Source organism: Scomber scombrus, chromosome 3 (assembly GCF_963691925.1).
Source record: "Scomber scombrus chromosome 3, fScoSco1.1, whole genome shotgun sequence".
Taxonomy (NCBI): Eukaryota; Metazoa; Chordata; class Actinopteri; order Scombriformes; family Scombridae; genus Scomber; species Scomber scombrus.
In genome coordinates, this window is record NC_084972.1 from 31,962,509 (window position 1) to 31,977,508 (window position 15,000).

General features: G+C 39.8%; 1 protein-coding gene across 1 annotated transcript in view; it reads right to left on the bottom strand.

The window, feature by feature from the left end:
- The window catches only part of ptprt (protein tyrosine phosphatase receptor type T), a 422,469-nt gene that overhangs the window by 152,173 nt on the left and 255,296 nt on the right, over positions 1 to 15,000 (bottom strand). Inside the window, 2 exon segments of the mRNA XM_062414593.1 lie at positions 6,703 to 6,759; positions 9,891 to 9,927. Of these exon segments, the coding sequence (XP_062270577.1) occupies positions 6,703 to 6,759; positions 9,891 to 9,927 (94 nt within the window).

Genomic DNA, 15,000 nt, shown 5'->3' on the forward strand with positions numbered 1-15,000 from the left:
GAAATGCAGGTTTGACATGTTCATTGGCCATGTTTTGCCATGTTTGGTTGTTTTTATTTGTTTGTTTTAAGGTGGGATGTGACCTAACAAAATGACAACCACAACTACAACAAGGGTTTTCTGTTTTTTGGTTTTCTTTTTTGCTGAAAGACAATGATTAAAGCTTGTTTTTCTATCCTCCAGAGTCTTAAACACCATTGTTGTTTCCCTGCAAAGACTACACTCATGAATTCTAACTTCATAAATATGTCTTCTTGCTATATTCAAAAGTTAAGACACATATATAAAATATTTAAAAAAGTTAAATAACTATAATCCTGAAAATGTTGATGTTGGGATGAAATAAAGGTCTCCAGCCAACACAAGTCTTCCCCATCGTATGTTTACTAAGTGAATAAACACTTTGAGCGGTAGACCAGATGCCTGACTCGATTTGTACCAGCGTAGAAGATCAAACACTCTTTCTGAATGCAGCAGTGAGTTCAACAGTTCATATATTCAGAGTTCAGTTTGTTCTGATTCTCTGTTAAAACACAATCAGCATATCTATCAACCTACCTACCATCCATCCATTTACTCATTGTCTTCATTTCCCCTGATTTCTCCAGCTCTCTCTAATGTTTTACTTTTCCATGTATTTCCTCCCCCCCCTCTGTCTTTCTTCCTCTCTATCCCTAGATGCAGGTGACTACTTTACGACCTCAGCCCCCTTAAGATTTACGTAGAGATAACTGAACATTTTGTCGCTGGTGCTGTGGAGCAGATGGAAAATTCATTGCACAGTTGGAAATAAGACAACACATTCCTCCACAATGTCTGTCTGGCATAAAACGAAGCAGATCCACCTGTCTGCATGCACAATGCTACTGTAGGAGGGGGGGGGGGGGGGGGGGGGTGGCAAGAGCCTGAGTCTGTCTCCACTACTGGATTTGTCTTTTTCTTTTCTCCGACTTTCTTCATGTCAGTTTCTGTCAATCTGTCTTTTTTAGTTTTTGATCCTCTTTTTTCTCTCTTGGGTTGTATTTCTTTTCCTCTCTGGGATTCTGTCTTATTCTCTCTCTCTCTCTCTCTCTCTCTCTCTCTCTCTCTCTCTCTCTCTCTCTCTCTCTCTCTCTCTCTCTCTCTCTCTCTCTCTCTCTCTCTCTCTCTCTCCCAGTTTCTCTCCTTCTTTAGTTCTGTCAGCAGCTTGAACCCTCTGTGCTCCCTGTACAGCTACAGCAGCATTTCATCCACTGCTGACTTGTAATGTGCCCTTAAAATGTCACATGATCGCTAGATATTCACCTACAGTTCTTCCCCCCCCCCCTTTTTTTTTTTTCTTTTTTTTTTTTCTTCTTCTCCTTTTAACAGTCTGACTCAATCTGTTGTAAATTCAGAGAGCAAACTGACTCACTAAGCAGCAAGCAGGCAGCACTTATGATGACAGGAAAATAGGGCGAGGATAGGTCTGTGAAGAACGGTGTGTTTTTGTTTGTGTGTGTGTGTGTGTGTGTGTGTGTGTGTGTGTGTGTGTGTGTGTGTGTGTGTGTGTGTGTGTGTGTGTGTGTGTGTGTGTGAGAGAGAGAGAGAGAGGTAGTGCAGGTCAATGACAAATATAATTCAGATACAGATTTCTTCAGCATTTCACTTTTGCAGTTCAGTCACACACGCTCACATCACATCACATCACACACACACACACACATAGATAAAAAGCAACATGTTGCATCAGTGTTGCACAGTACCAGAGTCGTTACAACACCACTCGGTACACCACCAATTATAATCAACCTCAGGACTAATGGTAATGGATATTTAAGCTGACATATTATACCAGTGTATGGATGACAAGCGGTGGGTGTAATGTTGTGATGAGCTGCAGTATCTAAACACGTGCGAGGCCTGCAGACACTGCCAATGTAGAAGTCCCACTTTATTACTGCATGCTAACTCATAACAAGCACAAAAAGGTATTCATTGATAAATTACACACTTTCAGCCAATCAAAGCATTAACTGGCAACTTGTCAGTTTAGATACATTGAAGCTACATTCATGCTGCAGGCGTTCTCGCCCAGATCTGCGTTACTCATATCTGACATAGTTTGGATGATGCAACTCATAACTGATACCATGGCATATCAAAAAGACATGCATGCCAAGAGTAGCAATTCCTTTTACTTTTTTTTTTCTTTTCTTGTAACAGTTATCGAGATATTTCATTTTCTTTGAGTTGTCTCATTAACAGCCGCGGTGCAAAGTTATGACAGCTGTCTCTCATGAATTACTAACACTTTATTACTGGCATGGCACTACGGCAAATCCTGATCTGAGTGTTCAATCATAAATTCTTATAGCAGTCTTATGGATCAGTAAACTGTCCTGCACTTCATACTGACTTATACCAGAACAGAGAATGACTTTATATGTGTTTTGCAGTTCAAAATGATAAGAAAAGGATCATATTTGTGTCTCATTTAAGAGATGGGGCAATTTAAGCTGTGGTGAACACATCTGTACAGGCTTATTGTGTTATTTAGACACATGTTTTACTTCTTAATGATTATAATATATATTTCTTAATGACTAAAGCAGGTGCAGACGGATACAGTGGGACTTCTATCACTTGGCTAGTGCTGTAAAGAAGGAGTCATATAAAACCAGAGCTGTGTGTTCTTTTCACTTTCAATTCAATCTGTTCAAAAAAGTGGACTGACATCAGAATGTAAAGATATTATACAGTATGTATCTGAACATAAACAGATACTGTAGTGCAAGGACCTTGTCTATTTGTAGAACAAGGGGTTATTACTCATATAGTACTTTGGGATTTGAAATTTGGTGCAAGCAGCACAAGATCTGACAAGTTGCTGTAGAAGAAACTCTACTGTTTAAACAGGTTGAACTGAATGTGAGTCTAACTCAGCCCAGACACAGTGTCAGAAAATAACTATTAACATTATGTTTCAGACCTCTTGACTTTAGATTATTATGAAGTGGGATGAACGACGACGTCACCTGCTGCTTTAAGTACTGAACACAGGTAGCGCAGGATGGATGAGGGTAAAACGATGCTTTAGTGTTGTATGTATGTTGCTCACAGACTTACTGCAGTTTAACCTTTGTGTCGTCCTCCCGGGTCAAATTGACCCTGTTTGTTTTGACTGTTCCTTCTTTCCTCCCTTCCTCCTTCTATCTTTCTTTCCTTCCTCCATCCCCCTTTCTTCCTTCCTTCTGTCCTTCCTTCCTCCCTCCCTCCTTCTTTCCTCCCTCCATCCCCTTTTTCTTCCTTCCTTCTGTCCTTCCTTCCTCCCTTCCTTCTCTCCTTCCTTCCTTCCTCCCTTCCTTCCTTCTGTCCTCCCTCCCTCCCTCCTTCTATCTTTCTTTCCTTCCTCCATCCCCCTTTCTTCCTTCCTTCTGTCCTTCCTTCCTCCCTCCTTCCTTCTTTCCTCCCTCCATCCCCCTTTTCTTCCTTCCTTCTGTCCTTCCTCCCTTCCTTCTTTCCTTCCTTCCTTCTTCCTTATGTCCTTCCTTTCTCCCTCCCTCCCTCCTTCCTTCTTTCCTTCCTCCCTTCCTTCCTTCCTCCCTCCCTCCCTACCTCCCTCCTTTCATTCCTTCTTCCTTCCTCCCTCCCTCCTTTCCTTCCTTCTTCCTCCCTCCTTTCCTTCCTTCCTCCCTCCCTCCTTCCTTCTTCATCCCTTCCTTCCTTGACTCGAAGACAACAGGAGGGTTAATATATCAGCACACTGCATCGTGCTTGTGTTGACCTTTATGTAAACATGTGTTTATCTTTATTATTGTTTGCTCGTGTTAGGAAACTAATCGTTAATCAATAGAGCACTAAAACTGATTCATCGTTAATCAGTGTAGACAAATGGTCCGCTGAGCACAATGAATCACATTACTTATCTTGAAAGGATCCTTTATGAAGTTTGAATTCATTAAAGTAAAAAATACATGTAAGATGCAGATAGTTGGAATGAAATGCAACCAGAGGTTTTAATTTCATCAACATTGAAGTAAGCAACCCTGTTTCACATGAATACAGTCTATATTTATTCAATTTAGGATTTCACTAGTGCCCACAGTTGTGCATGATATGCATAATTCTTCGTGCCGGGCCTTGCAACCTCAATTTCCCTCAGGACAATAAATGTGATTATATTCATAAGAAGTCATCTCATATTCTTGACAAAAGGACTGTGACAGCAAGTTTATGGTTGTGCCTGCTGATGAATGATTCCCTGTTGTGTTGCCATTGTTCGAGTCAACATTTTGATTGTTGAATTGCTGAATGACTGAATTCATATTGTGCTGTCACGTCTCTGCATTGCTAAATACAATCCTAACAGGATTAGCATAGACATGGTTTTGACACAGTTCAGTAAACAATGTTTACTCCTGTGTTTTTTTAATGTGCTCTGATGATTGGATTTTTAAAACTGCTGTTTAGTAAAGAAAAAACAACAATAATAGTATATGAAAGGTTTTACACTGAATCACTTTTTGTTGTAATTAGTTTCATTCTCACAAGGTCTCATGATAGCTACTAACTTAAAATAATGCATCTAAGTTACATAACCCCTCCTGTTGTCCTCAGGTCAAGGAAGGAAGGAAGGGAATGAGTAAGGAGGGAGGAAGGAAGGAAGGAAGGAAGGAAGGAAGGAAGGAAGGAAGGAAGGAAGGAAGGAAAGAAGGAAGGAAGGAAAGGAGTAAGGAGGGAGGAAGGAAGGAATGAAGGAAATAAGGAAGGAATGAAGGAAAGGAATAAGGATATAGGAAGAAAGGAAAGGAGTAAAGAGGGAGGGAGGAAGGGAGGAAAGGAGTAAAGAGGGAGGGAGGAAGAAGGAAGGAAGGAAGGAAGGAAGGAAGGGAGAAAGGAAGGAAGGAAGTACATGAGGGAGGGAGGGAGGAAGGAAGAGAGGAAGGAAGTAAGGAGAGAAGGAAGGCAAGAAGGAAGGAGGGAGGGAGGAAGGGATGAAGGAAAAGAGGAAGGAAGGAGGAATGAAGGAAGAAGGAAATGAGTAAGGAGAGAGGGAGGAAGGAAAAGAGGAAGGAAGTAAGGAAGTGAGGAAATAAGTATGGAAGGAGGAGGGAGAAAAGAAGGGGGAAGAACGAAGGAAATATTAAAGAAAGAGGGAGGAAGGAAGGAAAGAAGGAATAGTCAAAAGAGATGGGGTCAATTTGACCCGGGGGGACGACAGGAGGGTTAAAGCATCTTCTTAGGTATAAGTGACATAATTGATGTCACATTTTTCAATAGTTGGATATCTGCTTTTTGAGGTTTGTGTTAAGTTTGTGAGCGTGACATACAATTTTATTACAGGGACGGTATTTGATAGATCACAACAAATACCAGGAACTCATCATACATGGTTAACAATGAGTTGCAGGATGTGTTTTCTGGAGGAAAGTTACATCACAGGTGATCAGTGGAGTATAAAGTTCAGTAGATTGAATGAGTTTGGTTTAAGATCATCCAAAACCAAACGTCTTGATGTTTATTCTGCATAATTAGGGCTTATATTTACACCTATTTCACCATGGAAACACTACTAATCACTGCGGTGGGTGTTTCAGAGGGTTATGGACTATAACTGTAATATCAATGTAGGATATATAATAGGATTAAATCAGTGGGCAACAGTTGACTAGGTTAATCTTTTCACCAAGTCAAATCCTAACAGAATCCAACAGCGTGCTTAGGTCGGGGAATTTACACTGTATAAATGTTTGGGATCTAAATCTTCAAAAGGCCAAAATGCACATTTGAGTCCAACCAACCCTCTGATAGCAGAGATGTTTGTTGTGTTTTAAAGAGCCATAATGTCAAAGAGTAGTGTTTCATCAAGGATGCATGCTTTAAATGAACCCTAAGCTCTTTTAGGCTGGTTGAAGAATTGTGTTAATGGCCTTTTAGAAATATGCTTCCATCAAAGATATAATATTTTGGATGTGTGTTGTATCTTAGAAGATTTTAATTGAGCTCCAGTTGTCCAACACAACATTTTACAAGGGTTTTCCTATATAAAGCCTAAGTGTTATGTTGTTAATTCAATATCGGACCTTAGCAAAAGGGGGGCAATGTAACCATTAATGTAATGGAAATGGAAATCAAGCCCATCCATTGCTGTTTCATCCACTGTGAGTTTATGTTTGAAACCATACTTACAATAAGTATGTGACAGATAGCAACACATTTAGTTCATGGGTCTGATTTCTTCTAATTGATTTTCAGTTGTTCCTTTTAATATGAAAGTGTACTGCATTGGTAGATTAGAAGACAGCAAAAAACAAAATCTAATGTTAGCTTTGTCTCCAAATACACAGGCTTTTGACTGTGCATGAAAGCAGCATGGGTTTCACTGCAGTGTGTGTTTGTGTGTGTGTGTGTGTGTGTGTGTGTGTGTGTGTGTCCGTGTGTGTGTGTTTGCACATGCAAGACAAAGAGAGCGAGAGGAGGTTCAAACACAGCCAGCGACACTCGAAGCGGAGCAGACATGCAAACAAATGCAGTAAGATGGTGATGAGAAGGAAAAAGACAAAAAACTGAAGGGTAGAGAAAAGTCAAGAAACAAAAAAAACAAAAAAAAGGGAGAAGGTTGGAGGGAAGGGGACAACCAAAATGAAACAACGTTTTTTTTTGTCGTGTTTTAATGGTGGTTCTGTGATGAAAAAATATAACATAGGGAAGAAAATAGTCTGCCTATAAAGCAATAATCACCTTCGCTTGGGATGACTAGAATGTACGGCGTTGTTATTTGTCCCCTACCTATTACCACTAAGGCCAAGGGCCGCACGTCCCCGCCGGAAAGCATGAGAAAAGAGAGGGAAGAGAGAAAAACAAACAACAACAAAAAAAGAAAAAAAAGAAAAGAAGACAAAAGTCTAAGAAAAAAAGACGTATATAGTTTTCTTTATCCATTTCATCAAGGTTTAGATCTCACTTGGTTTTTTCAATAGCACAATCTGTCTTAGAGGAGAGAAATTGCAGTGGTGAGAGATAACACTAGAACATTGAGATCAGTAGGAGAACTAGCACTCAGGATATGTGAAACTGGGAGATGACTGGTTTTACAGTGTCAACGAGCATCTTGATTGGCCCGTTATCAGGAAGAAAGGCCTTACAGATGTGTTGCAGGTGAGGATGTTTATTAAAAGGGGGAGGGGGGGGGGGGGGTGAGTCAGTGAATGCAGATGCGGTGCAGGGGGTTAACATTTGATTGTGTTGAGTTTGTCAGCCTGGCTTGACGAGTCGATACAAATAAAGGGTAGAGGGGTATGGAAGAGAAAAAAGAAATGAAGTGATGTTTGAAAAGAAAAAAAAAGAAAAAAAGTAAAGGATGAACTTTGTGGCTTGGCAAAGTTGGTGCAAAGACACAATCTGGTCTCTGGATTCTGCTGCAAAGGTTTTGTTCACTCAGAGACAAAATTGGAGAAGTTAATACCTTCATCAAGGTTAACAAGTAATTTGAGGATTTTTTTCAAAGGCAGCAATTTACCAGCATTAAGAAAAAAAACTCTCATAACAAATTAAAAACAGTGTCTACAGTCTATTTGCAGACTCCCAGATATAAAGGATTTGTTTGTAGAAACAATGTTGAGGCAACTAAAGTTTTATCTCATCTATTTCTAATGTGCATTTCTCAGAGGCAGAGTGCAGAGATAATCTCCCTGGTTCAGCTTCAGTTTATTAAACCACAGATTGAAGCTTTTGGAGGACAAGTAATGTAACACATAAGTTAAACTGCAAAGGAGCAATGATACATTACAACGTCTCCTGATATGATAAAATAACAGATGATACACTGATGATACAGTGGTAGAGATATTTACCAGGTGTCTTATTGCACTGGCATTAAGATAATAAAAGGTAAAGCTTAAACTGCATCTAAGCAGAACAAAAGGCTAAATAAAACATACCTAGTCAGCAGCAATAGGCTACTTCACAAATGGACGGTCAACTTAGATTAAAAAAAAAGAAAAAAAAAAAAAAAGAAGATGTTTTCAGGTAGTAGGGACACATCTCAGCCAGGTGTCTAGGACTGTATTGCACTGGCATTAAAACAATAGAAAAGTAAAGCTTAAACTGCATCTAAGCAGGAAAAAAAGGCTAAAATAAAACATACCTAGTCAGCAGCAATAATCTACTTCACAAATGGACGGTCAACTTAGATTAAAAAATGTGATTTTTTTCAGCTAGTAGGGAGATCACTAGGCATGAATATTGTAAATTATCACTCCTCTTTTTTCTCTTTGCCTCTTAGGTGTGCTGCAAGCTTTCATAACTTGGTCAAAAACATGGTTATTTTTTGATGGTCTGTTCATTTAAGTTACACTAGAATCTGAATCTCTGCCTCTGACACATGCTTGTATGAATAATGTCTAATTTTGTCCAAAAAAAAAAAAGAAAACTGCCAATTGGTTTTTATTTCTTACCAAAAAAAAAAAGTTCACCAGCTGATTTCACTGATTAGAACAGGCGAGTGTGGCGTTATCACTGAAATCAGCTGCTGTTGTGAGTGAGTGGATAACAGGTATCACAACACAATTACTCACAGGCATTTGCAAAATTAGCCATCTGTGTTGCCTCAGCGCACTGCCCACATATAAAAAAGTACATTTCAACTAGATTTAAAGTTGTATTTGGGTTAATTTTCTAGTTTTTTTTTTAAAGGAATATTGATTATTCTACCTATTGAAATAAAAGTTTGCATTATATAATATGAAAGACAGCCACAAAGTTAAAAGCATGTCTTTTCCCAAGCACACACACATGCAGACAGACACACAGACAGACAGACAACAGTGTCTACACACTGTAGACCTCCACCCACAGTACACCCCACTCAACACAGCCTGGAAATGGATAGAGCAAGAAAAAAAAGATGATATAAAAAGAGAAAAGTGTGCACAAATGAGCAATAAATGCTTGATGCAGTCGAAAAATAATAGGAGAGTGCAAGAGACAGAGAGCAAGAGGAAAGATGTGGAAAAATCAAATCAATGTTTGATGGAGATAAAAAAAATTAAATAGAAAAAAAACAAAAAAAAAAACAGAAAGGAGGTGCGGAAAATCAATAGCGAGCCGAAAAGCTTTCAAAGCACATTGCCTGGCGCACAAATGGGTGTATTTGGCGGAGATGAGCAGCAAATAAAGATGGGAGGTGTGTGGGGAGGGTGGTGTGGTGGGGGGGGGGAAAGCAAAACAGAATAGAATATGAAATGGGTTCTGGGGCTAACGCTTTAGCCTCCATCCATCGGGCTTAATGAAGACGGTCAATCGGTGTGTAATGTCTCTGATGTTCCACTTTATACACTGATGAGCAACATGGATGAGGTGTGAGATGGAGAGAGACAGAGAGAGAGAGAGAGAGAGAGAGAGAGAGAGAGAGAGAGAGAGAGAGAGAGAGAGAGAGAGAGAGAGAGAGAGAGAGAGAGAGAGAGAGAGAGAGAGAGAGAGAGAGAGAGAGAGAGAGAGCGAGAGAGAGCGAGCGAGAGCAGAATAGAGGAAGAAGAGGGGGAATGTGAGATAGAAGAAGTGCAATAAAAGAAGAAGATTGAGAGAGAAGTGAAGAGATGAGAATGCTATTGGATGAAATCATGCAGGGTAACGTGATTAGGATGTGGGGTTTGCTAGACTCTCACTACAACTTGTGGGGTCTAATCCCACCTCCTTCAATAAGGTGTGTGTCTATGTGTGTGTGTGTGTGTGTGTGTGTGTGTGTGTATGTGTGTGTCCATCTCTTCTAACACACTAGCAATACTGTGAAAGCTATTCTAAAGGGGGATTGCATTATTCTACAACATAATAGCTTGACTTGACTAAGATATTAAATGTCATATCAGACATAAATGTATAAATCACTGTGTTTAAGTGCAGGCTGAGTATCAATGGAAGGGTGCTCATACCTTTGTTAGCCAGGCGGACACAGTTGATTTTGGTTTCCTGTGAAGAAAGGAGAGAGAGAAAAAAAAGAGAGAAAGAGACCATCAACAATAATAAACAGTGTACTTTGTCTTTTTGTCATTTAATAGTTAATGGAGCTGGGTTTTTGAGTGAAACTGTAAGAATCACCAGGGTCAGACATCTTTTAGCCATATTGTGCAGACTGATAGTAAGATTAGAACATGTGTAGAACAATCTGTGCTCCTCCAATGAAAGGTGAGATATGGCAAATTTAAGTTATCATACTGTTTTGCTCCGTGATGATGTCATAAGCAGAGACCACTTTCATAAAAGTCTTTTGTGGTGCATTCAAAGATGCTCTGACATTCATAAAGCATAAAGCATTGTGTGGACAGCTACAGCAGTGATCAAACCACAATACAAACAGTAATCAAATATTGATGTTGCAAAAAAAGGATTATGTAAATTTTGGTAATTTCATGCATTAGAAAAGACTGTTTAGCATGCAAATGTCTCATGGCCGGATGTCCTTGAACGCAGCAGTGGCCATTTTTCAAAAGGGCTCCATGCTCGCAACTGCAGCACCACATAAGAGCTTTTATAGACCATTTATAGAGTTAGTTACCAAAGTGTTTATGGTCAACTGAAATTGGTAGAAATCAATATTTGTCTCAAAGCCGGGAAATCAATTCAGAATCATGTGACATGCTTCAGAAATTGGTCAGAAATGATTAAAAGTCAATAAAATGTGTAGTTGTTGGACTAAAACAAGTTCAACCCGGTATTGTTTGGATTAAAAGCAAACAGTGAACATGTGTTATAATTTACTGCTAACACACACACACACACACACACACACACACACACACACACACACACACACACACACACACATGCATGCACGCACGCACACACACCACCACTATTAGTCTTTTTAACCTTCTGTCCTTCCTACCTTCCTTCCTCCCTTCCTTCTTTCCTATCCTCCCTCCCCCTTTCCTTCCTTCTTCCCCTCCTTCCTTCCTTCTTCCTCTCTTCCTTCCTTCCTCCCTCGCTCCCTTCCTTCTTCCTCCATTCCTTCTTCTTCTCTTCCTTCCTTCCTCCCTTCTTTCTTCCTCTCTTCCTTCCTTCCTTCCTTCCTTCCTTCTTCCTTCCTTCCTTCCTTGACTCGAGGACAACAGGAGGGTTAAGATGATCAATGAGATCATGAGACTGTGTTATTAGTTTCTTATTTTCCCCTATGTTGCAATACACAGAGGAGCAGCTTGATCACTCTTAAAAACACACACATGCACGAACACATTAGTCATATCAGGATCAATAAGCTGTGTTGTACTTAACGGTGTGTTGGCCGTCCTCAATTCATAACCCGACATAATCGAAACATGGAAACACACACACACACACACACACACACACACACACACACACACACACAAGCATGCAAGCAAACTGCACACTGTGTGTAATGTACATATATTATAGATTGGATGCAGCCGATCGTAGATACTGTGAATACAAAAGGAGAACGAGCACATACACACATCCTTCTTCCCTATTTTACTTTTTTCTCAGTTTCTTTTCAACTGTGTATTGTTCTTTTAACCTTCGTGTCGTCCTCCCGGGTAAAATTGACCCCGTCTGTTTTGACTGTTCCTTCTTTCCGCCCTTCCTTCCCTCCTTCCTTCCTTCCTTCCATCTGTCCACCCTCCCTCCCTCCTTCTCTCTTTCTTTCCTTCCTCTCTTTCCTCCCTTCCTTCCTTTCCTTCCTCCCTCCCTCCTTCTCTCTTTCTTTCTTCCCCCATCTTCCTCCCTTCCTTCTTCCTCCCTTCCATCCTTCCTTCATCCCTCCCTCCTACCTTCCTTCCTGCCTTATTTCCTCCGTCCTTCCTTCCTTCCTTTCCTGCCTCCCTTCCTTCCTCCTTCCTTCCTCCATTCCTCCCTCCCTACTTCCTTCCTGTCTCCTTTCCTTCCTTCTCCCTTCCTCCCTCCCTCATTGCCTTCCTTCTTCCTCCCTCCCTTCATTCCTTCCTTGACTCGAGGACAACATGAGGTTTAACACTGTGTTTCCTCCTCTATAATATTAAGGTCTTATCTCATCTATTATCTTCACTGGATGATTGATTGATGGAATATTTGATTTATTTATATTTCCATTCAAGTGATGTTATTCACCAGATAAGCACTGACATGATGTTAAATGTGAAAAAAGTTAGTTTTTTAAATGTCTTGGTTATTTACAACCTTTGATTCAACATATTTCAAAGTGTATATTTCATGTTGAAGCTAGTCTCCTCTACTCTCTGACATGTATAAGTTTATAATGTGGTTATATTTGCAGGTTTATGGGTCGTTTGACCTGCAAATCACAAAATCTGTACTTACTGAGCAGGTCACAACATCTCTCTCCACCTCCGTCTCTATCTATCCCACATTCATTCTCCCTGTCAAGGCTGTACGTGCTTCCAGCCGCCTCTGTTTTCTGCTTCCACTCTTCCTGTCATTCTCTTTGTGATGGGCTGTCACCACCTGAAGAGGCGTGTGCTTTTTTTAAATTCCAGATCTTTTCATTCCTTCACTGCTCCTGTCTTTTCCTCTTTTCGTCCCTCTCTGACGTGCTGTCACTAGTAAGCGTACATCTCTAACCCGCTTGTTATACACAGATTGGCCTCCTTCACATGTTGGCCAATTTGTCTTCATCAAAGGCGATGACTGCAGCAGCTGTCGACACTGATGCCTGTCATGCATTTGAACAAAATCACTCCCAAGGTGCTGCACGTGTTCATTTAGTTTCTTATAAATGTTTATTTTCAGGTCATATCAACATAACTTTTTTTTTTCTTTGTAAACTGAAAACTGAAACTACAAGTCTTGTCTTTCAATGCAGGTTTGAACATCCTGCTACCTTCATTAATATATGGAAAGCACACAATCAAGCTATACACAAAAGGCCATAGATTATAAATGCTAACAGCTTGAAGCTTGATTAGGTACTACTCAAGAGTTTGCAACAGGGTTGCATAACATCAATTTTAATCACTTGAATAGCAGATGTTTTATACAGTCTGCAGGATAATAGGAGAGATAGTGTCTGAGTTGTTTTGTGTCTACAGGCTAAAGATGTTCAGGTAAACTCAGCTGGCTCTCCTGAAACTTCAACGCTGTGCTGTGGAGTAAACAAGGCTTCACCATAGCAACCTCATTTTGGAAAGTTTACTTTAACTGATTCTTTTTATATTGCTAATGTTACTAAAAATGAACCTGCAGCGGAGCTTTACTGGTATTTGGTGATCTAAGCTTGTCTTAAAAAGTGTGTTCAAGGTAAATCAGCAGAAACGATTGCTGTGTTGTTTGTATTGTTTTTATAAATGTAGTCATTAATTATCAGTGAATGTTGAGAGATGCATTTCCTTGGAGCCTTCAATCATCATTTCTGAGTTATTCTCCACTTCTCCAGGTCTTAACTGACAGCTGCTACCACACACACATACACACACACACACACACACACACACATACAGTACATACAATACATAGCAGGAGGTAGCCTGAAAATTAGCTCGCAATGCTCAAAACTGATCATGATGATTGATGAATGATGTCAGTGCAATGTGACATCTACTTGCAGGTGTCACACTGTCACAACATGATGGGAAAAACTGAATAAAGTTTAATATTCTATGTATTCTAACATTTCTACTATCATGTCTGTGCTCCTTTTGTATCATGTTTTCATTTTTGCACAATCAATCAGTCACATTGAAAGAGAGACTGCATATAAGTGTACAAAACAGGAGAATGCAACATTTTCTTTTTTTGTTCATATGCTAGATGTCAAACATTTAATGTCACATTTTTTTTGTGCTCGTGTCTGCATACTGATGCATTTGTCATTCGTTGGTTCCTGTGCGCTGAGTGCTGGAGGCTGAAGTTAAAGAGCAGGGAAGATGAATGTTAGTGGATGATGGATGTTGTGAGCCTCTCAGCTGGATCTCTCCACAAGACTAAACACACCTGCTTCTACTACATCTCTGTCTGCTTCCCCGTCTGTCCGTCTGATTGCTGTCTTTATCTAATTCTCTCATTTGGTTGTGGGTTTCTATCACTGTCATCTTTTAACTTTAGTCTGTTTACTCATTTGTCAACATACACTATCTGACATAATGTAAGACTTACCAAAAAAGTAAAGTAAACTAGAATGAATGCTCTTCTATAAATATGAAAAGCTACTGTTAAAATGACTGAATTTAAGATTTAATTGATCTCCAGGTGGGAAATTACCTGTTGAGACCTTTGCTTTTCACTAATTTAACTTATTCCTCCTTTAACCCTCCTGTTATCCTCAGGTCAAGGAAGGAAGGGAGGGAAGAAAGAAGGAAGGAAGGAAGGAAGGAAAGGAGTAAGGGGGGAGGGAGGGAAGAAAAGAGGAAGGAAGTAAGGAGAAAAGGAAGGTAGGAAGGAAGGAAGGAAAGGCTGAAGGAATGACAGGAGGAAGGAAGGAAGGGAGGGAGGAAAGAAGGAAGAAAGGAATGAGGAAGGAAGGAAGGAAGGAAGGAAGGAAGGAAAGAAGGACGGAAGGAAAGGAGTAAGGAGGGAGGGAGGAAAAGAGGAAAGAAGTAAGGAGAGAAGGAAGGAAGGAAGGAAGTAAGGGAAATATGGAAGGGGGAGGGAAGAGGGAAGGAAAGAAGGAAGGAAGGAAATAAGGAAGGAAGGAAAGAAGGAAACATCAAAAGAGATGAGGTCAATTTGACCCGGGAGGACGACAGGAGGGTTAAAATATCTGTAAAGATTGATTTCACTTGAGAGAAGAAGACCTGCACATCTGTATAACTTAAATATATATATATATATATATATATATATACATATATATATATATATATATATATATATATATATATATATATATATATATATATATATATATATAAGAAAGGAGCTTAGGAGGACATATGGGAAGAATTTGAAAGATGAATGCATTGGAAAGCATTAATGTGCCTCACTAAAGAGATAAGTAGACCAGTCCAATTATCCCTTTTTTTTCCTCTTGTGCATTTTAACAGTGTAATGATTTTCTGTAGAAGGTGCTTTAAATTAGCAAGTATGCAGCTA